General features: G+C 39.7%; 2 protein-coding genes across 14 annotated transcripts in view; one reads left to right on the top strand and one right to left on the bottom strand.

The window, feature by feature from the left end:
* Nucleotides 1-25378, bottom strand: part of ncam1a (neural cell adhesion molecule 1a) — a 295827-nt gene that overhangs the window by 232084 nt on the left and 38365 nt on the right. The window lies entirely within an intron of this gene.
* Nucleotides 6195-8146, top strand: LOC114152651 (uncharacterized). The gene is made up of 2 exons (XM_028030597.1): nt 6195-6842; nt 7051-8146. The coding sequence occupies exons 1-2, from the start codon at nt 6401-6403 to the stop codon at nt 7476-7478; spliced, it is 870 nt and encodes a 289-aa protein (XP_027886398.1). The 5' UTR covers nt 6195-6400; the 3' UTR covers nt 7479-8146.

Below are 25378 nucleotides of genomic sequence, written 5' to 3'. Positions count from 1 at the left end.
GTCGCCATGTTGGATTCAATCCTGATCTTGTTGATTTGAGGCAAATGTGAAGGATTTGGAGCTAGTATTCCTACTTCATTACACACTCGCATCATTGACCATGAAACACAGCAGGACTTTGTTTCCACTAAGCTGGACAGTTGGATGATAAGTCTGTAAATCTCATATTGTCCATTTTTAGCAAAGCAGTTTTCGTCTTGGTGATCAGTTCCTCCTCTTCCTCCGTCAGTTCTACAGTAAAGGTCGACGCATGCCTGCGATCACTTTAACCTTTTGGCTAATTCTGACATTCATGATACCTGGTTGTATCCAGGTTTGAACCATCTAGTTGCTGATTGAGGTTCAGTTCGAGAATTTGGAGGTAGTCCTCCCTCTTTCTCCCATTTCACTCTGTGTTATAAATCAATTTAACTGGCAACAAAACAGACTATCAATATGATGCTGCCACCACCATGCTTGACCTTTTCTTGCTCTTAAGTTCAAAAGCCTCACCTTCAATATCAAAAACTGACTCCTTCCTGTAGCCAAATGGCTCAGGATTTATGACTTCTGACCTTTAAAACTTCACTCTAACATATAAATCTCATTTTTCAAATGTGTCTCAGCTGTATGCTTTCTACTCAGACAAAATATGCTTATATGAGGTGATAAATGTAAATTTGACCGAGTTTATCCAAGCAAATTGAAATATAGATGGCCTAAAGACAAACACCAAGTAGAGACCCAGCCTAGCCTTCAGTACCATCTGTTTTAATAAAACGTTCCAATTACTTTCACCTTGTTCCTCTGTGCTTCTTTTATGATGTATAAAGTAAAATTTAACAGCCAACTCACCTATTGATGACAAGATTTGAACAGCGATGCAGAGGAGCAGCGGATGGGGAGAGAGAAAGAGAAAAAGATTAGTAATGAAATGACAACTTCAGAACAGTTCACACAGCAATGAACTTTAATTTACAAAGTAAATTAAACAAAGAGCTTTGAGTCGTGCAGCTACACAAACATGTTGCGACTTCCTATTCAGATTTCTATTTTAAGCTGACCTTTAAATAAAGTCAGCCTGAGGGATCTGTAGCTCATGTCCTTACTCCTCATCACCCTTCACCCTGAGCCAGGCGCACACCATTTACCATCTAAGTGCTAATATTAATGGCTCACCTGCAAGGGAAGTGGATCACATTCATGAAGGTGTACATTTAAGCTCTATTGATTTATTTTCCATCTGTTTAATTACCACCATCTGAAGGAACGACAGACACTGTGACAGTATTTGCCCCTCAGATGTACCTTGATGGCTTTTTTTTACCACTTAAATCTTTTGGATTAAATGAATTTAATCTCAGAGAAAATGCAGTTTTTAAATGATTTAACTTATTTTCCATACATTCACAGTAAAATAAATTGAACTGGACTAGTCGGGGGTTAAATAAAAAAAAAAAAAAAGGCTCATTTGCTGCAGTTCTCTTCCCAAACAGTAGGAGCCACCACTGACAACACCACCACTGCTCTACAACAGAAATAGGAGCAAAGCAAGAATCTCAGGGAGTTCATTTACTAGTTTAATCCAGTTTTAGAAAAGATGGGAATTTACCAAGACCTAGTCACATTAAAATATTAATGTTCATTGATACTGTCTGAATGGTTGATGATTGTTTAAATGACTGTACTTTTGGTATAATTAGGATTTCAACTCAATAGTTGCAAATTGATAGAAAAAAAAATAGAAATGCCCAAAGAAGTTTTATTTCTTCAATATGGCTGCCTGGTGCATAAAATACAGCAATATTGGCAAAACAATTGTCAGTAGACAGTCATTCAGTGGGGCTTGCAGCCACAATCGCCTGTGAGTAGCTAAAATCAGAGAACATTGGAGACTCCCTCTAAAAACCCTTAAAACCTCCTGGTTTATCAACAGGTTTACCTTAACAGGTGCAGTGGAAACCGTCTTATCACCACTACAGAAGCTAACATCTATTGTCTTCCTTATCGCCACTCCTAGGATTTCAGCCAATCAGCTGTAAGAGAAATGTGTGGTGCACGTTGATTGGCTGCTTTGCAAACACCAGCCAATAGTGCGTCACTTAACATTGCATTGAGATATTTCAGCTTCTCAAGCTCCATTTTATTTAGAATATTTTAAATGTCCTCTATGAACAAAATCCACAGATACGTGAATTATCCTAAAAATAACTTGGTAACATTTTATTTGACGGGTTGTGAATAAGACGGTCATGACACCGTCATAAACATGACATAACACCTGTCATGAACAGGTGAGTAAGTCTTCATGATTATTTATGACTGTTGTCATAAAGTGTCATTCGGTAAATCATGACACTTTTAATACAAAGTTGACAATATTCAAAATACTTTTATAACAAATTTATGCCAGATCATGATTTCTTGGTTAATCATGATCCCAAGAAATCATAAGACATTTTGGTATGACAAAATAAAGTGACATTATTCAAAAGACATGTTGAATAATGTCAACTTTGTATTAAGAGCATCATGATTTACCAAATGACACTTTGACAACAGTCATAAATATTCATGAAGACTTGCATGACATTGGTTCTTGTTCCACCTACTGCAGGTTTCTTCCAAAAACAGCATCTATTTCCTGTGAATCAGCCCCACTCTGGTAATCTAGACATTCCTTTAGTGCCCCGTCATTCTTCCACCTAAACTCACCAGAGAGATAAACTGCACTGCCTTTCATGGTCATTCATAACAGAAAATGCTGGTGATTCTGCCGGAATGAAAAGGTTGTAGGAAGTGAACACCGAGGACAGCTAACATTTCCACCCACAGAAATTCCCCGCTGTTTTTATATTAGTGAAATAACCACTATTGCTAACTGTAATGATGTGGAAAGGTGTAACGAGTGTAAGCAAAGGTGACAGCTGTGACTGGATGTCATCAGTCAGTAAAGAGGAAAAAAAAAAAAAACATTCTGTAACAGGAGGAGCGACCCTTACTGTGATTGGTGACATCAATCATCTCAAATTTCCCCAAATGACAAACGCCCTTTCCTCCAATCAACATAATGCAATAATGACACTCAGTAAAATCAACAGCCCACAGAAAAATGCATTATTCAGAGCAACGTGGGTGTCAGTGCGCACAACTTCAAAATGTGTCCGAGGTTATATTTGTTGATAGACAAACGCACCTCTGATAATGATAAAATTGTTGGTAAAAGAAAAAAAAAACTAAGTCTTTTCACATTCCAGTTTTTACAAAAATGACAAAAGGGCCTCTGCCTTAATCTGCTCCTCGTTTCCATGGTGAAGTACAGTGTTGTAGTACTCGAAAACGGTCTTGGTCTCGAGACCGGTCTTAAGACCATTTTTTGATAGTCTCGGTCTTGTCTCGGACTCGACCACATTTGGTCTCGGTCTTGTCTCGGTCTCGGACATTGAGGACTCGGTATTTTATTTCAAGACCGGTCAAGACCACAACTGTGAAAATAACGCTAAATCATCAGTATCAATTTCTTTAAGATCCTTCTTTTTATTGGATGCACTCCTGATTCAAATCCAAGCAATAACCCGTCTCATTGGTAAATGCATGTTGTTGTTTTTTTAACTGCTGTCGCCCCACCCCCTTTCACCTTGAGCGCGGACTGCAGCACTTCGATTGAAAGTTACAAGTGGTTGTCTGAGAAGGGGATAAGATGTCGGCCAAATCATCGGTTATAAAATTTGGCTATTTAAATCACAAACAATACATTTGTAAAGCAACATTGAGAAAAAAGCATACAGCGCAATGTAAGTTCTGCAGTGCTTCACTATCAGAGACGGTGGGGACTACGTCCAACTTTTATCGACGACACCTTGAAAGAAAGCACAAAGAAAGGTAAGCTGTGTGTAAAAGTGATATTAGGAAAGCTAGCAAGTTAACGTAAGCAATTTCCTCGGTATCAAAATTATTCTACCCGGCCATCACACAGTTCTTATTTCAATATTAGCTACACATATTAAGTTAGCTAAAGTTATATATGTGTGCTTTATCTTTTAGGGTGAATGTTCTCCTTTCTTATCCGCTATTTGCCACCTAGCTTGATGCACAAGTTGTCACCTAGTAGTGTTTGTGAAAACATGTCGGACATTACTGATTTAATTTAAAGAAGTGTTGATTCGTGTTGTGCATGGACAACGCTGTTTCAATTACAGCTTTCCTGAACATGTCTCCGTATTTCTGTCGGCTTCATGAGTGGATTGCAGCACATAGGTGGAAGCAGAGCAAAAATAAAAGTCTGAATAGATAATCGTAATATATTTTGGTTCTTGTTCAATACTTCTCATGAAGGAGAAGACTGATGTGGAAGTCTCTACCTATGTTTAATAACCATAATAAGGTGACGTACGTAACCATGACAGAACAATGGTTCGTAATGGTTCTGTCAATAAGTCACCATGACAGAACAATGGTTCGTAATGGTTCTGTCAATAAGTCACCATGACAGAACGTAATGGTTCGTAATGGTTCTGTCAATAAGTAACCATGACAGAACGTAATGGTTCGTAATGGTTACGTTCTGTAACGTAACCATGACAGAACGTAATGGTTCTGTCAATAAGTAACCATGACAGAACCTAATGGTTCGTAATGGTTACGTTCTGTAACGTAACCATGACAGAACGTAATGGTTCTGTCAGCATGTGCTGGCTTGTGCTGGTGGGTAACCCCAATGTCTCCAAAGCCATCATATATAATTTATTAATGTGCCAAACCTGATATGCTTAACCTTAAATAAGTTGTATTTTCTTGCATTGGTCCTACAATTAACATTATTAAGGGAAGTAAGCAAATGCAGTTAACCTTGAGAGACTGAGTCGACTGGACATATAATAACATCCTGTTCCTAAGTTAGATTTTTTCTTTCTCATGAAAAACAATTATGAGACAGTGAATGAATTCATTCACTGTCTCATAATTATGAACTAAGGTCAATGTAAGTTACATTGACCTTAGGAGCTGGATATAGCTCCTGACATTGAAGATAAGACGTGGAGGTGATGCTCTGTTGTTTGGCTGTGGGAACTAGTCTATAGATATAAGCAGAGAGTGAAGAGACTAATATGCCTCACCTTATGAAAAATTAATAAATTAGTTGCTTTGTATGGATATAGGCAAATTACTTTTAGAAACCACATTGTTATGTTGCCATTTACAATTTCAGGTCAATAAGTAACTTTTTACCAGTTCACTCTCTATGGTTCATACCATATCAGTCATTTAACTTACTTGTTTATCCATTTCAAAAATGTGATGGCCAAAATACCATTGATTTGCATTTTGTTTATCTACATGCGTTTCTAGTAACATTACATTACACATATTTGACATGTATTTGTAAAGTTCCTACTTATTTTTAAGGTTGTTTTCTTATGTAATTGATGTTCATATGATCAGATAAACTGATTTCTATGTCCTATTTATTAGGTTCCTGGAATACAAGGCAGGGCAACAGAGTGATGTCACACAGCCAACAATATCGTTATTTACACAGAAAGTGCAGCTCTACAGCCCACAATCACCAAGGCAGCAAGCCATCAGTGAAGCCATTGTTCAAGATTTGATCATTGGATGTTGTCTGCCCCTCTCCCTCGTGGAAAATGGACACTTTAAACACTTTCTTGAAGTCCTGGACAGTAAATACACACCAATCTCTAGAAAAACAGTTTCTGAGAGACGAATTCCAGAATTGGTCAGAAAAGTCAAGGAAACTGTCTTGGAGAAACTGAAGACCCAGTCGTCTGTGTCATTAACAACTGACCTTTGGTCTGATCGCAGGCTACGCTCCTTTCTTGGGGTGACTGCCCATGTGTGCTACAAATCTAAAGATTGCTATGCACTTGAATCCTACCTGCTGGACTGTAGGCGTTTTACAGGGAGGCATACTGGAGAGCACATTGCGTCTGCCTTTGAGGAGATCACTGAGGAATATGGTATTCGTGACAAAATTAGCTATATCATAACAGACAATGCACCCAATATGAAATGTGCTTTCAAAGTACACATGCCCCAGCAGCAATCTGATGACAGTGAGAGTGAAGAGGATAATTTAGATGACGAGCACTTGTGGGAGGACATTAATTCAGAGGAAGACATTGACTTACCATGGTCATCTGGTGAACGTCTTTCCTGCTTTGCACACTCTCTCCAGTTAGTTGTGCATAATGGTATGAAGGAGGTCAAGACCATTTCTCGCACCATAGCAAAAACGTCAAAGTTCGCAACCCTTTTACATAGCAGCTCACAATTTAAAGATAAGTTTGAGGCTGCATTTGGCACCAATAAAAGTGTTCCAGCTGCAAATACAACTCGTTGGAACAGTACATTTAAACAAGTACAGGCCCTTACAACTCTAGAACACAAATCACTCAGTGAAATGTGCAACAAAGACTATGAGGATGTCGTGTTCAGTGCGCGGGAGTGGAACCAGCTAAAGGAGCTATGTATAGTTCTTTCTCCATTTGCTGAAGCAACAGAGCTGACCCAAGGGGAAAGATCAGTGACTATTAGTATGGTGGTTCCAACTGTACTGGACTTGAACACACACCTCCTCAAGATGGAGGAGACCCGAATGCAGTGCCGGCCGTTGGTCAGAGCCCTCCAGCAGTCTCTGGTGAAAAGATTTTCTGGAATCTTTACAAAAACAAACATGGCCAAAGACAGTGGAAGAGAGGAACCTTTTAACCATGATGTGTACTTCTTTGCTGCCATGCTGGATCCACAGTTTGGCTTAAGCTGGGTGGATTTAGATGTTACCAACGGAGGTAATGCAGCATCGGTGAAGAAGTTCAGAGATGAACTTAAGAAGACACTGACAGGTTGGTATGCATTTTTCTTTGCTGAAAAAAAAGTCTTATTTGCAAAATTATAAATCTTAAAATGTCTTAAATTCGTAGCACATAAAGCCTTAAATCATAAAGTGGAATTTATAGTCTTCTTTTCATCAGTTTACTTTTGTCATAAACATTATTTTGTACACTCAAAGTTCTTGAAAACTAACACAGTCATTGTGTTTGTGTTTTTCAGACACATTGATCTTTGGGGTGGAGAACATGGAGAGTACAGATGACAAGTGCTCAGAAGCCATGAATGTGGATCCAACCAGTCATTCGCCACCAGCCAAATGCCCTCGACTTCTGTCACGCTACAAGGCACATAAGAAGCACAGCTCCTCTGTCCAGAATTCAAGTATTGCAACACAATTAAACAGATACTTTAATGATATAAGAGACTGTGACAGTGACAATGCTCTTGCCTTCTGGGGAGAAAACCAGTCCAAATATCCTCAACTGCACAATTTGGCTTTGAAAGTGCTATCCGTCCCTGCCTCCTCTGCACCAGTGGAAAGGGTTTTTAGTCGAGGAGGCATTGTAATGAGACCCCATCGTGCACGTTTAGGTGCAAAAATGCTGCAGTCTCTAATCTTTCTGAAGTGCAATGAAACCTTACTTTAAACTAATTTTATGTATCACCTACTTTATTTCAACCACTGTTCAACTACATGGTTATCCTTGTTCTCGAGTTTTGCCATTGACGTTTTCTAAAGCTTTGGCGTATTATGAAACTGCTTCCAGTTGTATAATTTTATTTTTGAAACGCATGCAGTTGGGCCTCTAAATGTCAGATTTCTTTATTATGTATGTTATGTATAAGTTGCTACATCCATTCAACAGCAGAGTTAAAGATGCAGTATGTAACTTTGTTAAAACAAAAAAATATCTTTGTAAAAGTTATATAGTTTTTTTTTATATATTTATGTCACTATGTTGTGTCAGTATGTTATGAGACCGACAAGCTGTGAAAATATTGAGCTCCTCTGCCTTTTCTCCATGTTCCCAGTGCTAACTGGAGAAATACACTGCTTGGTCAAAAACAAACCATCTGATCCAGCAAAAGGGTCTTAGAACTGATAAAAGTCAGTCATGTTTTTGTGCACGTATTTCAATGGGGTTTGTATTTCTGCAGATGGCAGTAGTCGCTCAGGGAGGAAGTGAAGGAGATCAATCTTTTTTTCAACAAATTATCTGTCTCATAACATATTGTCACAACTTAGTGATAGATATAGATTTATTTAAGAAAAGTTATATAATGTAGCTATAATCTGTATACGAGAGAGAAATGATTGGCATTTTTTCAGTTTTACATATTTGCACATGGTTTTGAAATAGCACATTTAAAAACAACATAAATGTATGTACTGTTCATGAAAGGCAGAGAAAATACTATTTTGATCGACTTTGATTGTTTGAAATTCTGTGATTACAACATAGAAGTACTAAATAAAGATGTTTATGTTTATTCCAGTTCTCTGTGTAAAATATCTAGGTGTTTTTACGTGAATGTGGGTCTTTTAGATCAATTTTAGTGATTTTGATCATGTTTCACATTTTATTGTCACATACTGGCGCTGGTCTTGGTCTTGACTCGGTCTCGACTTCCCTCGGTCTTGGTCTTGACTTGGTATCGGACCCTAAAAGTCTTGGTCTTGTCTCGGTCTCGATACACTCTGGTCTTGGTCTTGTCTTGGTCTCGGGTTAGGTGGTCTTGAACACAACACTGGTGAAGTAGCAAACAGACAATCATCATTAGCTGTTAATTATTCAACCATCTCGACTTAAATGTATATTTTTATTTTATATGCATCTGGTTTTATTTATCAGTTGATCCATCAGTTTATCAATATGTATATAGATCTCTTATTCGTTATGATGGACAGGAAAAACTGGAAACATGCTAATGGAAATGGAGAAAATTCTACCGTAAAAGTGGGACTGTGTTCAACCTTGTGATTTTTGTCATGACAAAATGAATGAACCATGTGACTGTAATACAAGTAGTACATTTAAGTGTGTGTCTCACAGCTACACGCCACGCAGTGCCACACATTCCCAGTGAAAAATTCGCCACTAATTATGGCCCCACTGCAAAGTCTTTCTGGAGCTTTCCTTTCCTCCACTCAGCTGTCGACAGCCCACTCATCCAGCTCGCAGCAGGAGGCTGTCTTCATAATTATATCAGCTGCTGCTTAACTGTACCCAATAGTGACTTTGCACAGAAATAGGCCAGTCACCTTTTTAATAGCACTGTTCAATAGACTCATAGAAACCTCGCCTGAATTGGAACTCATAGGAGAAACACCTCCGATCTCAGCATTCACAGGTGGACGTGTTATTTCTCCAGTCCGGGAAACATTTTAATTTGAGTTCCAGTTTCAGCTGTTTCACTTTAAACTTACTGGGCTTTCTTCAGTGTCCAGAGCAGTCGATGCTAAGACCAATTATGCCTTTTTAAACCCACTGTAATAACTTACATTATAAACACATTCACACTCGGATACTAAAATAATGCTGCTCACGTTTTCACACCAAACACGTTCTGATCACCATCAAGACTAAGTGAGCTGAAAATGATCCAGTTCCATCGCTAACATGGTCCATCTTCAGACACATTTAGTGCACTGGAACCACTTTATAATGCGACTTCTAACTCCCACCTTTAGGTGGCAGTATTTCTTACGCCAACTTACCTCGCCATGAAGAGGAACAAAGTCACATTTACTCTCGTACATAAGCACAATATTGCACAATTCTTTGCAAATACTTCTAAAATCGGTTATAAAAGTCAGTATTTGTGATAAAGCATCACAAACAATCATAAAACCTTGGAGGAACTCAAGAATTTAACATGATTCCATAGTTTCAGATTAAAATTGGATATTTCTGGCTTCTGTGGGGGAAGCTTTGGGGAAATAAAGAATCAAAAAAGCATAAACTGAAGTCCAAAGATAATTCTACATGATCACTTATTTACTATCATGTTGCTAAGCATCAAAACATGACAACATTAGTCTGTAATTAAAAGTTCATAAAAAAAAATAAAAAAAATTTAAAGTCAGCGGCACCACTCACCACATACTGTGACCCACTGAGAGTAAGTCGTGCTTTACAATTTCAAACATGCAGCACATCAGGGGGAAGCGATGCTCAGCATGTGCAAACTAGCAAAGGGTTGGGCTGGGAAAGCCAGGCGTCAACTCTTTCCCTGAACCAAAAAACATTTTCTATCCGGATTAAATGAATCAGCGAATGGTTCTGCAATATGTTCAGCCTCTTCAGAAAATTCATGACTTAAAAAACAAGAGTGTTGTAAATAACTGTGGTTGGCGAGCGGTCCAGAAATTGGTTTTGCTGCCGAAACTGAAATGGTAATGCTGTTGGATGCCACTTAAATGTTTTCCATTATGACTGGGCGAATAAGTAAAGAGCTGTGACAGTTCAAACACCGTCGTCAAATAAATTGTCTTTGCGAGAACACAGACAGGAGGAAAGAACGTCCTTATTGTCAGCTACCACTTAACAGTGAACCGACTACATAGTTTTATTTCAACACTTTTGTATAAACACAAAATATCCAAAATGCTCGTCCACAAGCTCCAGATGAGTGATTGAATTTGGTTAAATTATGTTTATTCCCATGGGAACAAATGGAAACGAAACATCTGAGTAAACTTTAAACGACTCAAATTCATCTCCAGTTATATTAAAACTTATTTGGCCCCAATTCAATTAAAGCATTTCCAATTCATTTTGTACAACCTTGACATAGTTACGCTCAGCTACACACAATCCAGTCTAATAAACCTGTAATGCAGTGGATTCAAACAAGACAAAACCACCGTCCCAGGAGTATTTTCTATGTGAATAAAATACAAGCAGCTAATTCCAACTATTAATCCATGAGTTGCCTTGAACAGGAAAGAGGTCCAGCTAAGCACAGAAATAATTGACTGGGAGTACTTTCTATTTATTAAATTGTTATAATAAAAAAATCTCCATATGAAAAAAGAATCCAGCAAAGAGAAGCACCTGGGGTACTTCCCTACTTCCTATAGTTTATTTTTCACTCACTCACAAACATACGTACGATGTCTTCACAGTTACAAGAAATAAGGCTTGAATTGTTTTTAATTACAAACAACACATTTGAATGCCGACTCAGACATGTTTCATCACGGAAGTCCGTGTTCACAACGGCGGTCGGAAAGAAAGTCTGCCTGTCCGTCCGTCTTGGTCAGAAAGCCCTGTACACAAACCAAATCATGGAGCATGTTCCCTATGTGAAGCGCTGCAGCGTAGACACTTAAAACGGGCATTTGGCTTTTACTCTTGTAATTTAAAAGCAGCCACCACCATGTCTCCGCTGTACAGCTCCAGCTAGCTCTGTGGTGGCGTCCAAGCTGACGGCTGAAAACAAGCACAACGGAGCAGAAAGTGTGCCGGCGGCAGGGCAGGCATGCACAGATAACAGGCTTAAGCAACGCCCGAGACGTCTTTAGACCACAAAGTTGTTGTTTCTTTTTTCTTTTTCCCTTAAACTCACTGGGTTGGGATAAGGACTCTCCAAGTCAAGGTCATAGCACACAGAGGCTACCAGATAACTCAGCTTACACACAGACCAATGCATGGGCTGCACCTCTCTGACTGAGCTTTAGATACATCAAAAATGGCTTTTCAGTCAATCTGAAGTGCTTTGTAGAGAAGGATTAAAGTAACGCAGCAGTGAGCTGATGCGAGTGCAATTTGCCGACATCAGTGACTTAGCTTGATTGGCATTTTGAGATAAAATTTTCACCTGTATTAAACAAGGCAGAATGGTGGTAGCACTGCTGCCTTGCAGCAAAAAAGGTCCTGGGTTCAAATCCCGGCTGGGCGTCTTTCTGCACGAAGTTTGCATGTTTTTCCTGTACAAGCAGAGATTCTTTCCAGGCATCCCAGCTTCCTCCCTAAACCGTGACTGTTGGGTTCATTGGTGTCTCTGTAAGCTGCCTTTAGGTTTGCATGTTTCCATGGTTGCTTGTCCTGTGTCTCTCTACTGTCCTGCGATGGACAGTAGAGGCGACTTGTCCAGGGTGTCCCCCCGCCTCTCACCCAATGACTACGAGACGGAGATCAGACCCTTTTCGACCCTGATGGATAAGCGGTTTTAGAAACTGGAGAGCGTGATGGATAGTAAACATTGTAGAGAAGTCTTAAAGCAAAACAGTTTGTCCGCCTATACCAAAGGTAACGGGTGGAAATTCCCTGCTGTAGCTGTTGTTCCGGTTTAAAAGTTAGATGCAAACAGAAGTCTGTAAGGCCGATATTTGAGAGTGGTCTTTGAATCAAATGTTAAGTGTTGCAAATTATTAAATATTAATGTGTCCCAATGGCAAACTCTCATATCTTTAAGACTCTTCATTAGGTTCGTTTCATTACGGTTTCACAAACCCTCACCGCTGCTTCCTGTTGCACTGCATTTCCACAGCAGTGCCTCTCTTATAATGCATGTGAAATGGCTCGGCTCGGCCTAATTTATAATCCGTGGTGCCGAGGTCCAAGGTTATTGGAAGCTTTTAGTGTCAAGGCAAAGATTTAAAGCTGAACAGGGTAGATATATATACATTTCCAGGTTATGAATATCATGCTGATGCTGCCTGCTCTGCAGTCGGCTCCACTGCCGCGCAGAAATTTAAGGACAAAAGAAACTTTTTTGTCTTGCAGTGTCAGGCTGCAGTTCCAAACTGAAAGAGAATACATTAAGTTAATTTGCACAGCAGCTCTCTTTCATTAATGTTTTACAATCAATCAAATCCAATGATCATTTTCTGCAGAGAAAAAAAAAAAAGGACAATTTTCAAGGCCTAAATTGGAGACGCAATTATCAAAACAGTTGCACACAGAGCTGATCAACTTTCCCACTAATGAGCTTGCAGCTAGAACTCAGGAGGGGACAGTGCGTTCTGTCAAACAAGCACGCTGAGAGATGTTCAAACAACAAACCATGTCTGCTCGTTCTGGGAATTAGTGCCTCTGAATGCTGAAAAGAGAAACTGATAAAAGGCTTTAGTCATTGGTAATTCACGTAGACTTTCAAAGTTTATCTGTTTTTTTTCCTGTATATTAAAGTAACACGCCTGCAGCCCCAGATTTAAACTCGATACCTCATGTTGTTGCGCTAAAACGTTTTAATGCACAGAAAAACAAAGACACTTTCCTTTGTTTACTTTCTTTGAAGCTTTTGAATCTGCGGAGAAACTCCTAAAAGCATTTCATGCACTTTGTGTAGCGAACAATCAGCAGCTCCGCTCTAATTTCAGGGGGCAATTAGAATTTAAACGTCTTGAAATGTTCCAAGTCGTGACATCAACACAACAAATATGATTTTTTATTTTTTTTTCTAAAGCTCTCCACACTGTCTGGAAAACATCAGACACAAAGCAGCTAAGTGGCATTAAGCACCACAGAAAGAATTACAGCACTTTCTTTTTTTTTTGGATCAGATGGTGATTTTCTCTCTTTAAGGCTGCAGACAAAATGTCAACAGAGTTCAAGTCAGAATAATTAATAAGCAGACATATTTAATAAGTGTTGGTTGAGTTAACGACTGCCTCTCTCTCTCTCATGACCTCACGAGCTAAAAGACGAGGCTTAAGCCGGTTCTCTAAAGTGACTTCTAAGTGCAAACACAGTGAATTGGACTGATATCATCTTCTCCCAAACTGTTGACCTTAAGGCCTCTTTGGGGGTTATTGGAAATTTAATATATTTTTTACATTAAATAACGGCCCATAATCAAGTCATACCTACGCAATCTCATTATATCCCAGACTCCCAGATGCCTAATCAGAAGCTCCATTATCTCGACTCCGGTCTTTTGTCCTGTATGGCAGTGAATTCAATTGAAACATCATTAGTGGGCTTTGTAGGGGAAATGACCCTCATGTCTTCCTGTAAATTATCTGATGACAACGTATCTCCTTCATCGGGAAATGCCGGACCAAAAGGTCTAGATATGGACACAGATCTAGACGGATCTGAAAAACAAACTCATTAATCCAGGCCGTTGTTGAACTGGCTGAACTGAACCATCGCTACCTGCCAAGTAAAAGAAAATATGATTCCCCCTAAGAAAAAGACAGTTTGAAGACGAAGGCGTTCTGGCAATAATAACATTTTAAATCACTTTCAAAATGCAATTAAAGAAGAAAAAAAAACCCTGGACATTCAAATTTAACCATGAAGGACAAGCAGTTTTTGCTATTCTCCACTTATTTTTTCATCCTATCATCAGCGCTCAGGTTAGACATAACATGCATGTTGTGCAACTCCAGCAGCCCACCTCTCCCCCCCTCCACTCCCAACCAGTCACTAGGGCTTCTGGCTGAACATTGTTAAGGAAAATGATTCAAAGTTTTAATAAATAATTCTTCCTTAATAACATCACAACAGGATCACCTGTGGTTCTGGAAGCATGCCTGCCTCCAACCACCTGGAATTACAGAGATGCTATGATTCTTGTTATTATTTTTTTTACAGGGTAATGATCCAATCCCAACAAGTGAAGCTTCATATGGATACAAATGCTGAACTTTTGCAAATACATTCTGTCTTGCTTTATTTCCTGGTGCTCCACAGACGAATAGGAATAAATGAAACAGGCACAGAGTCACTCGTCACTTTGCCAGATTGTTGATTATATTATGAGCATAAGAAGGATCCTGTCATACCTATTATATTCACATCAGCAGCAGAGCTAATCTGCGTACAGGCAAACAGTTCATCACTAAAGACACAGATGCATAGAGTGACAGTTAATGGCCGTGAGTTGGGGCTTTTTTTTGTCCAAAAGAAATGCATAACGGTAAACAGCATAGGCTGCAGCTTCATTTACCCGAAGCATCCCATAATTCGTACAGCATCAATGTTTTAAAACTAGTTGAGAAGCTACTATCTGTAGGCCTCCTGCACACTGATATTCAGTTCATTTCACAATGAAATACTTGAGTTACTTTGTGACACCAGCGCAAAATAGGAAAATAATCTGTACATTTGCTGAAATCTACATAGAATCTAAATAATAATTTGCTACAGATAGCAATATAATCAACATTACATGAAACAATCAGTGTGTTTGTTTACTTTAGATGCAGTTTTAGCAGCAGTACCGCTTGTGGGTTTTATCTTTTGAATAAGAGCAGTTTGGCATCATTCGACCATGACAATGTCAGGCTGAGCCTTGCAGATACAATAAAAACAAAGTTTATAGTCCAGTAATATTTGCTATCTTTAATTAAAGGAGTTCAAATTACAACTTTTAATTGTGTCATAAAAAACTATTTTATAGTCGTCTTCTCTCAAAATGAAAACAGGTTGTGTCTTTCAAGTGGTAAAATTCTCATCCTAATTCTGTTCCTCTTCAGTAATATTCACAAAATACCGAAATGCTCGTAGTCTTGTCCGACACCAAAATATAAAAACAAGCTTTTTTTTCTTCAAATTTCTTCACAATGGAAGTTACAAAAAAACAGGAAATTAAGGCCTGGTTTCAAGTTCAGCGGGATTATAAAGGTCGAGAACAGCAGAAAGTTTATCTGGTCTGGCTAATAAAAAAAAAGAAAAAGAAAGAAAATAAACAAAGTGAATGCATTCACTGGAGCGCTGAAAACACCGCCGGGCGAAATAGCAAGGGAGATGTCTTACATGGTGCCTAACTGATGCGTTTCAACAACACAAACAAATGTTCTTTGTCAATGTCACCTCGGCAATCACTTCCAGTTACAACCTCCAGCCCCAAAGCAACACATTCCTCCAGGGAAAGACAGGAAATAGTTGTGATTCTCATCAGTAACCTGTCATGAACCTGTGAGTGATGGCTCCAAAATCCAGATCCAATATTATTTCCAATGCATCCGTCATCTTTACCCGGGTGCGCAGTCTGTGGGCTCTGCTGCAGCTGGCTGCAGAGTGACGGCCGGCTACCGCTGCGGCGCTTCGGATGGAAACGGCCAGCCCAGACGGACTGCTTAAAACGAATCCTAGCGGTAAAACGGAGCGTGGCGCCGTTTCCCTCAAGTATGAATATCATTTCCGTAACATATATATAAAAATAACGCTCATTTCTGACGGGCGAGGGGTTATTTTTCTCTAAGTGCTAAACGGAGTTGCCTCTGAAGCCGGTTACATCCTGAATATTAAATGTGCAAAAATGAGATGAAATAATCATGTTTTGTCTTGGAAAGGTGCTATTGGATTCTGTGTCTTGATTTGGATCTGGTTAAATAAATAACACCATCATATATGTTTGTCAGGTGAAGTTGTAATGTCGAAATAATTTAAAGATTTGATAAGAATAAAAGTCCTGTGATGGACTGGGAGCCTGTCCAAGCTGCACCTGGCTCTTGTCCAATGGCCGCTGGAGATGTGCATCATACTTACATTTCTCCAAGCAAAAAAGTAAACAAAACCCAACTGACAACATGATCTATCACATAGCCAGAACAAACCCAGGAAGCTGTGCTAAGTGACTGGTTTACACTGTCTTTTTTTTCTTTTCTTTTTTTTAATCTAACAGTTCAAATAAATGTGTAAATCTGATGTGTTCACTGAAATGAACTTTAAATTTTAGCACAAAAAGTTTTGATTTTTGTCGTGACCACATGCCAGTTCTGGAAGGATCAGAGCAGCAGAGTTACTCATTGCCATGAGCTGCATCTACAGTAATTAGTGACTGACATTTTTGGATGGCATGTACGGCATTAGCATAAAAACCTGACTTTTTCTACTGTCGGGTCACAGAAAGTGCCTAAAAATACATACAGGCAAACATGAAAGCAACATTCATGAATACTACATTTGGGCAAATATCTATAGAGTTGCTGTGCATGCTGTTGGCAACGCTATTATAGAGTGTTTTCAGCCACTTAGCTAAATTACTGGGTGCTATAACCCCATCATCATTCTGCTTAAACCTCCAGCAGTATCTCCATCCATCTGGCACATAAAGTCTGGGTCTTTGGTTTATCAGGACTAAACTATGTGATGCCTTCTACCTCACATTCAAGCTTAACCACAGCCTTGCTTTTTCCCTCTGAGTTGACCAACAGACCATAAAGCATCAACAACAAATACAACAAATAAACTCCCAGGTCTTTAACATTTTTATTTAGGATTTTTTGTGGGGGGGTTTTTGTGCTAATTAGTTTGGCGCTCTCTTGTTGTGTTGACTTTGAGTTTAGAAATTGTTTGATGTGTCAGGTTTGACAGACAAATCCCCCTGAAAGCACCTATCACTTGTCAGACTCTGTAATTATTCCTTGCTTTCAGCACGTAGCTCGTAACAAAAAGTGCTGTACAGTAGACAGGCTCCAAGCAGCTGCACGGTAATAAAGGTCCTCGGTTTGAGTTTTTTTTTTCCCCCCCCTCACATATGTGCCTCATCTCGGATCTCGAACTCCTGCCACATTGAAAGTGAGCATGCTGGCTGGAAAATGAAGCGGTAAATCTAAAAACATACAGCTGAACCGTCAATAGAGCTCGAAGCCCTGAGGCGGAGGATGCCATTGAATATCTACCATTTCATTTAGCTTTGCCAATGAGCTATCACCACCTAGAGCTGCTAGCATGCGCAGAGCACTGAATGAACTGCAGATGATGGAGCAACTCAAACAGAAATGACTAGATTCTATTGAATCCTGTTTTTAATGCATTAAATCAAAGACTAATGACTGAATTTAACCATGACCTACTGTGACCTCTGTCTGAGGTTGAAACATTTTGCTATGGTGAAGGAACATCTTATTGAACTAAACAGTGGGGTGTTTATATTTTATGATTTTAAAATTCCCAATATGATGGTGACCTTTTAACCCAACTATGAGGCTACAGTCAGATTTCCAGTTATCAGGGATCATCAGTCGACGTCACAGTGCTTCAGCAGTCGCTCTGCTGCGCATGTTGCTTTCAGAAGGCAGAAAAGAATACATTATTCTAACTAAATTTTAAATAAAACAGCTAAAAAGTTCATTTACAACTTGCCGCCCGCACAGATCACCGCTCTTCAACAACTCCTGAAGGCAGCTTTACAGCGTCTGCAGTTGTCAAGAGGTTATATTTTTAGTATTTTTAGCATCTCTGTAGCTCACACTACCTCTGGTTCAAACCTGCTGCACCTTTAGTTCATCACCTGCCTTGATGGATGTAGCTACATCCAAAACAGAAGGAAATTATTGTACCGTATTAGTCCTTTGCACACTAAATATGAATTCTGTCTTGTTTGGGGTTTTTTTTTAAATAAAAACTTACATTTTAGGAGAACCCTGGCTCATCATGGAGATGTTTGTCTTATTTAGAGGGACTGGGCATGTCTCACTGAGAGATGATGGTCTGACCGGGAACAGATAATGTTGCCTTAAATTTTCTTCTCTGACGTTTGGGCCATTTTCTCTCGTCATTTATCCACTCGTAACGCGTACGGGCCACTGAGACGCATCTCCTTCACGAATGTCAATTTGGAGGCATCACTAATTTTATCAAGCCATCATAAACAGCTGTATGCTGACAACATGCTAACTATAGGTAATGTAAAAACTGCGAAATAAACACAGGTTTATGCCTTCAGGTATTATCCCTTAAAATCTTTGATTTGTTTCTTCTACATTTTTCCCACAGAAAAAAACGTCAGATTGTTTAATGTAAGCCCTAAACAATGTAGCATATGACACGCCAATTTATTAGGAACACTGGGCTAACCTTCATACAGTTTAACTCATTTTCATATTCAATAAAAGATCTGAGCTTCTTGAACTCATTATTGGGATGATGATGGTCAGCAGGAATGCTGGGGCAGGTGGTTGAAATGATGCAAAGGGCCAAAATATAACTTTTCTTGCAAAGTTAAATTATTTATGCAAAGAAATTATCTCAATGTTTGAGCAAACCATCTGAATCTCGCAGCTGAAAAAGAGTTTAGTCAGACCAGGCTGAATTTTCCAACCTGTCCATTTTCTGTGAATTTTAGCCTCAGGTTAGCAGCTGACAGGAGCGGCTGCTGGTGTTATCTGCTGCAGCAGCAGCTCATCTGCTTCCAGGTTCAACCCGTTTTATTCGGCACACCTTGGTTATAACGAGATACCGTGGCCTTTTATTTTGAAGCTGTCTGTCCATTCTGCTTAAATCTCCTTTCTTCCCCATCCTAATGCTTGGTTTGACCTTCAGCAAGTCCTTCTCATGCAGTCTGGAAGCCCAGACGCATTGAGTTGCTACCAGGTTGATTTGCTCTCTGCTTTAAGGACACAAAGGAGCAGATGTAGCGTCTAAAGTGATACCACCCTTGAAATACTGCAGGTGTTCCCAGTTCTTCAGTTTATAAAGAAAGTCGCCCCGCGTCCGCTGCGTCCTTTCCCTTTATTTGAGTCCTCTGCGTATTCATCGTGACAATATCCACTACTCAAACTCAAAGTAATTTCCCCACACCACAATAAATAGAAAGATTATGTGAATGATTGTCCTTTAGCCCTTCCCCTTAAACACTACATTTCAGAAAGAAATGCAAGTCAGTGATAAAAGGGCCAATTTTCTAATCATAACACTTCAGTCTGCAGGCTAAAATTGCCATCTTCCATTGCCAACCACAAATCTTTATTGATTGCATTTATGTTGCTCAGCATCTCATCAGCTTGTTGAAGCTTTTCCTATTAAATGCTTGCTATCTATCGCTGATAACTCCCAGGTCCCGCTGAGACGCGTTTAAGCGAGCTGATGGCTGCAAATTGACAAGGGGTCAGCTAAGCCCGGCAGAACAACCCTGCCCTGATTAATTAGAGCCGCGGAAAACAAGAAATATCTGGAGCTTAAGACTCCAGTAATCCTCCTCTCTGGAGCTCCACTGGTCAAAGCTTGACCAAGCAAAAATAAACTAAAGCTGAATTCAGGTTTTCTTAATTGACCTCCGCTCCATTGTTCCCAGCAGACTTCACTACATGCAAGCCGACAGGATTCTCAATGTTACCGCATGCAGAACTGTACAGACAGACATAAGCAGCTGGCAGGAGCTTTTAGATGAAAACTCAGGTACGAGATGAAACGACGCACCAGCGTGTTCTGTTCGGTTAAACCCCGCGGGGAATCTGGATTTGCTTTGCAGTCGCACTTTATCTGCCAAACTGTCTGACTTTAATGAAGCCATTACGCAATGTGTTTTCACCAGCTTATTTGTTTACTCCGTCACTTTGTACGAAGAAACAACATTTAATCAAACCAATAGGCCATAAAACCAACTGACAGGCAAAAAAAACACACACAAACAAAAACAGCAGGCCTGTTTAACAAGCACACCACAATAACACGATTCGTTCTTTACTGAAGCTTTTTTACTATTATTATTTTTATGCTTTTTAATATAAGTTAATTGTCTTTTTTAAATAAATAAAAAATGCTTGAGTTCAGAAGAAGAACAACGGTTTCATAAACAAATAATCCTGCAGAGTTTTATTAGAATAGCAGAAAATGTTTTCTTGTAAAGTTGCAATTTTTATGTCAAGTAGATTAAATAAGGAGGCTTGTTCCGTGTTAAAGGAGATGGTACAAAAATGACTTTCAAGGTTTTATAATCTCAAATTAAAATGTTAAACAGCATTGCATAATCCAGCTACCACCACCACCGTTCCCCCAACGTCTCAGAGGCTGCATTCAGACAGCACGACTTGATGCTCAATCTTTTGCTGAAATCAGATTTTTGTGTGTGTGTGTGTGTGTGTGTGTGTGTTCATACGAGGGAACGATGCGTCAGCAACCTGACTTCTGTGTCAACGGTTTACGACCCTAACGCGACCCGCATGTGCAGAACAACAACATAGCTAAAAAAAGAATGTAAAGAAATAACTAATATCAGTCTTCTTTCATAATTTCATCATTAAAATGGTCAGATATTGTTCATCTCTGGGCCGGCAGATCTGGTTGGCAATTTTACTTTCAACTTCCTGTTAAATATTTTTATAAATAGATTTTTTTCTAAAGTCTTCAAATTAAGTTCTATGTTTTTTTCAGTTTAAAAAAAAAAATTAAGTTATATTTACCTGTTTATGTTCATGGATTTAAATTGCATTTTCTCTTTTCTCTTGACAGTCTTCTTTTGTAACACATTTCCAAGTTTTTTTTAGTAAGTAAAACTTTATGCAATATCTTCCAGGATATAAAATCAGAATGCTTTACAAAAAAACAACAAGCAAAAGGAAAAAAAAAACCAACAGATTTTAAAGACTGTGTTTAATTCCCCTCTAAAATAAACCGGAAGCCGATGCAGCTGCATGAAGATTGGAGTCCCATGTTTTTAACCTTGTTATACAAGTTCATTATTACCACTCATTAGTACCGCCGTAATATTCCACAGTTAAGACTAAACAAACAAAAGAAACCGACATCTGAAAATCTGGTAAACAAAGTTCAGCTTGGCTGATCAGCATTAATCATGAGAAACTGAGATCCAAATGAAACCACCGAGTTCTCCAGCAGCCACCAGCGCAGTGGTTTAGTCCAGCTGTAGGGGGCGTGACTGTTACCGAACCGAATCAGTTCAGCGACTGTTACCGAACCGAATCAGTTCAGCGACTGTTACTGAACCGAATCAGTTCAGCGACTGTTACCGAACCGAATCAGTTCAGCGACTGTTACCGAACCGAATCAGTTCAGCGACTGTTACCGAACCGAATCAGTTCAGCGACTGTTACCGAACCGAATCAGTTCAGCGACTGTTACTGAACCAAATAAGTTCAGCGACTGTTACCAAACCGAATCAGTTCAGCGACTGTTACTGAACCAAATAAGTTCAGCGACTGTTACCGAACCGAATCAGTTCAGCGACTGTTACTGAACCAAATAAGTTCAGCGACTGTTACCAAACCGAATCAGTTCAGCGACTGTTACTGAACCAAATAAGTTCAGCGACTGTTACCAAACCGAATCAGTTCAGCGACTGTTACAGAACCGAATCAGTTCAGCGACTGTTACCGAACCGAATCAGTTCAGCGACTGTTACCGAACCGAATCAGTTCAGCAACTGTTACTGAACCAAATAAGTTCAGCGACTGTTACCGAACTGAATCAGTTCGACTCACCACTAGTCTCTTTTCTCATGTTCTCCACTGATCTCCCGGCTCAGAGACAATAACTCCCTCTAACTTGTGTTTCTGCAGTCTCGGCTGTTCAGCAACTCCTCGGATCCACGCAGAACGTGACCCTGAGAACTGTTTTCAATTATGCTCTGCTGGAGTCAACCTTCTGCACTGAGCTTGAAATTGAACACCGCGAACTTCAATCAGGTTGACAATCTTACATTGTTCTGCTACTATGAAAACTACAATGAGAGAGACATTATCCAAACGCCTCCGTCTGCATTGCATGATATCATTTGAGACCAATTACATTCATATACGTTGGAGGTTGAGCAGCAGCAGTTTGGTTCACTGTGGAGTGAAATATCACAGGAGCTGATGCTCTTTAGCTAAAATGTTTATGTTTGTGTTCAAGTTCACTCATTCGGGGGACATATTGTTCAGGCGCTTCTCCCACACACCATTTAAATGCAGCATTCATCACCAAGGCAACAGTCAAAGTCCATCACTGAGAATAATAACTGTCTGTTACAGGGATTTACTGTAATGGTGATCCAAATAGATAAAAGTTTCAGATGGAATAGATTTCAAACACACTGCTGTTATTATTTTCACCCAAACATCAGATGTTATTTGAGAACTATATCCAAACTTTATGCTTAATCCATGAACCTTACAAGCACACCATAGCTGGAAATTCTCAGTTGAAGATACATTTTAATGATCCACAGCTGGGTGTCATCAATTATAGAGATGCACCAATCAGGATGTTCCTGGCTGATACCAAGCTTTTTATTTCTCACCTCTGATTTGACAGATTCCAGTTGTTTGACATTTTCAATGCATTTTATTTTTTTGTTATGCAGGAGGTGGCATTTTGTCCAAATATTTTATTAATTGCAAATGTTTGATTATGTTTTGAGGAATGGAATACAGGAAGCTTAACGTGGAAACTATCTATTCAAATTTCAATTAGTTGTTCAAGCAGTTATTATTCTTTAGTAATGCTTAGATTCATCTTCTGAAAGTCTGCCGTTAGAGGAGTCTATGCTTCAGTACATGAAAACCCAAACAGCCAAGCTGCTGCGTCAGAAACGGACCCGGCAAGAGAACTAATGGCAGCTGACAACCTGCTGGACAGGAACCACCCACCCAGTGTGGCCACTGAAGTATAAAATTAAAATGCACATGCAGGAGTTTGGAGAAACTCTTTGAGGGCAGCACTTCAGTGAAATCCATTTGGTTAATTTCCAATATTGGATCTGGGCGGTGTCTCGTTTGAACAGCCCTGCGAGTCTCCCGTGTTTTCGCCCTCTTCTCGTGGAACTTTCTAATCCCCACTAATTACAATAAAGATAAAGCAAGAGTTCCTCTGGGAGTCTGTGCACCTCCACGAGGCAGCTGCCACCGCTTTAAATATGAACTCTGGGTGAACCCCCCAGGATTACAACTGTACGTCTATAAACACCTCTGTTTACTTGGCAGAGGTGCACCATGCCTGTCCCAGCGTCCCTGAGCTATTACAGCCTCGGCTGGTGCGGTATCATGTTGTCAGCGCTGACGGCTTTGCTGCCATGTATTGTGTAAAGGTAAAAAGCCTGGCCATGCTGATCTGTGGTGGCATGGATGAAGTTCAAATCCTCCTCCTCCTCTCGCTCTCTGCCTCTCTCTATCTGTCCTTGCCCTTGGCTGTCTGCCATGACACGGTGCTAGGCCAGGCAGGACGTTCCCATCAATCACACTTAAGTAAGGTGTGGATGAAGGCAGTGATGCTGCACTGGTCGTGATAATAGCTGAGAAAAATTGAAGCCCACCCGCCTTCACCACCTCATCGCATCAGAGATTAAGCAAACTGAAAATCTCTGGAGTCAGATTTCCATGGAGACTTCAGTCCCAGCCCAATGCATGCTGGGAAGGTTAGTCATGGAACATTTCAGAGATAAATCCCTCTGTTATTCAAGCTAGCCTTAAGTTACCCCCAGATTTCATCTGATGGCTGACCTACCGCAGATGAAACAAAGCAAAGACTCATTCAAATGTCTGCTCACAGCTTTATACTTCCTAAAACTACAAGCTGCACCTTGCCGTTGAACTGAAACATGCTACAACTGCAGCTTGAAATATTACATTTTTTTCATTTACATGAGACAAGAGTGCATACCAATAGAATCATAGAACTCAAATAAGTCAGAAAACAAAATTTATGAAAGAATTTGCACAAAAAAAAAAAAAAAAATATATATATATATATATATATATATATATATATATATTATATAAAGCTTTTCTGAACAAATACATCTTCAAGTTGCTTTTAAAAAAGACCCAGTTCATTGAAGGCACCAAGATCCAGAATAGACCAGTTCCAGATGTTCACTCCAACTGGCAGCTTAAGAAGGGAGAATAAAAGAGGGCCTACAGTGGAGCCTTGAGGTACCCCACATGAAAGAGTATTACTAGAAGAGAAGTTATTAATCATTTCATCTTTAGGTAGAAGTTGAACTTAACAGATTGGAAAAAAGTTGCCTGGTCCAACTCTCCAGTTTTGAGTCTTTGAATTACAGCTTCAGCTTCCTGTTCTCTCACAGAGGTTGAACTTATTCTGGTCTGCTGCAGGAGCCCATCTGCTTCAATAACCAACCTTTGCTGCACTCAGAAACTGTATCAACAAGTATTTATTTGGGCTACTATTACTTTCCCAGACATTGTCATTCTTTGATTACTAAAGAGATTGGTTTGAGAGAAAACCCTCAGATTAGAAGAAGGTTAGGAAAATCTGAAAACTGAATCTGGTACAAGCCTGTAGCTAACATGACTGTGGACATCTGACCATTCACCATCCAATATAAAACTAACACTACCTTTCTTGGCATTTTGCAGGAACAATAAGCGGATACCCAACACTGTGCTCACCTGAACGGGTTTCAATCATGTTGAAGAAACATTCAACAAACCACAGCCTTGATATGAACACAGTGTCAACCCAAAGAACTTAAGCAGAACCTCAACGGTACCACATCCCCATCCAGCCCAACTGTGCTCATTCAGGTGAGCAAACACAGTAATCAATGCCAATTCCAGGCCTCACCGTGCTGCATTTCTGCACAGCAGTGCAGCAGTAACCCTCTTTTACCTCCCAGAGCCTCTGATAATCTACATGTGAAGGCTGGCATCTGCAATCATGGAAACAGAGAGGGGTGGGACTGGGAAAAGAGGATTCACATTTCTACCTTTTCCACTAATGGGTGCAGAGGGATGATACCAATTCACAAGGGACGTGTACAAGGCTTTTAGGATGGTTACCAGCATTTGCCTGCGATCAAATAAGGTCAAAGGACCTTATTTGAGGAGAGACAGTCTGGTGGTAGAGCTTTGATATAAGAAGTGAGATGAGACTGGATGTAGCACCAACCACTGCATAATGTCTGG

The sequence above is a fragment of the Xiphophorus couchianus genome, chromosome 11 (genome assembly GCF_001444195.1).
Source record: "Xiphophorus couchianus chromosome 11, X_couchianus-1.0, whole genome shotgun sequence".
Classification (NCBI taxonomy): Eukaryota; Metazoa; Chordata; class Actinopteri; order Cyprinodontiformes; family Poeciliidae; genus Xiphophorus; species Xiphophorus couchianus.
This window is presented reverse-complemented; position numbering and strand designations above follow the sequence as displayed.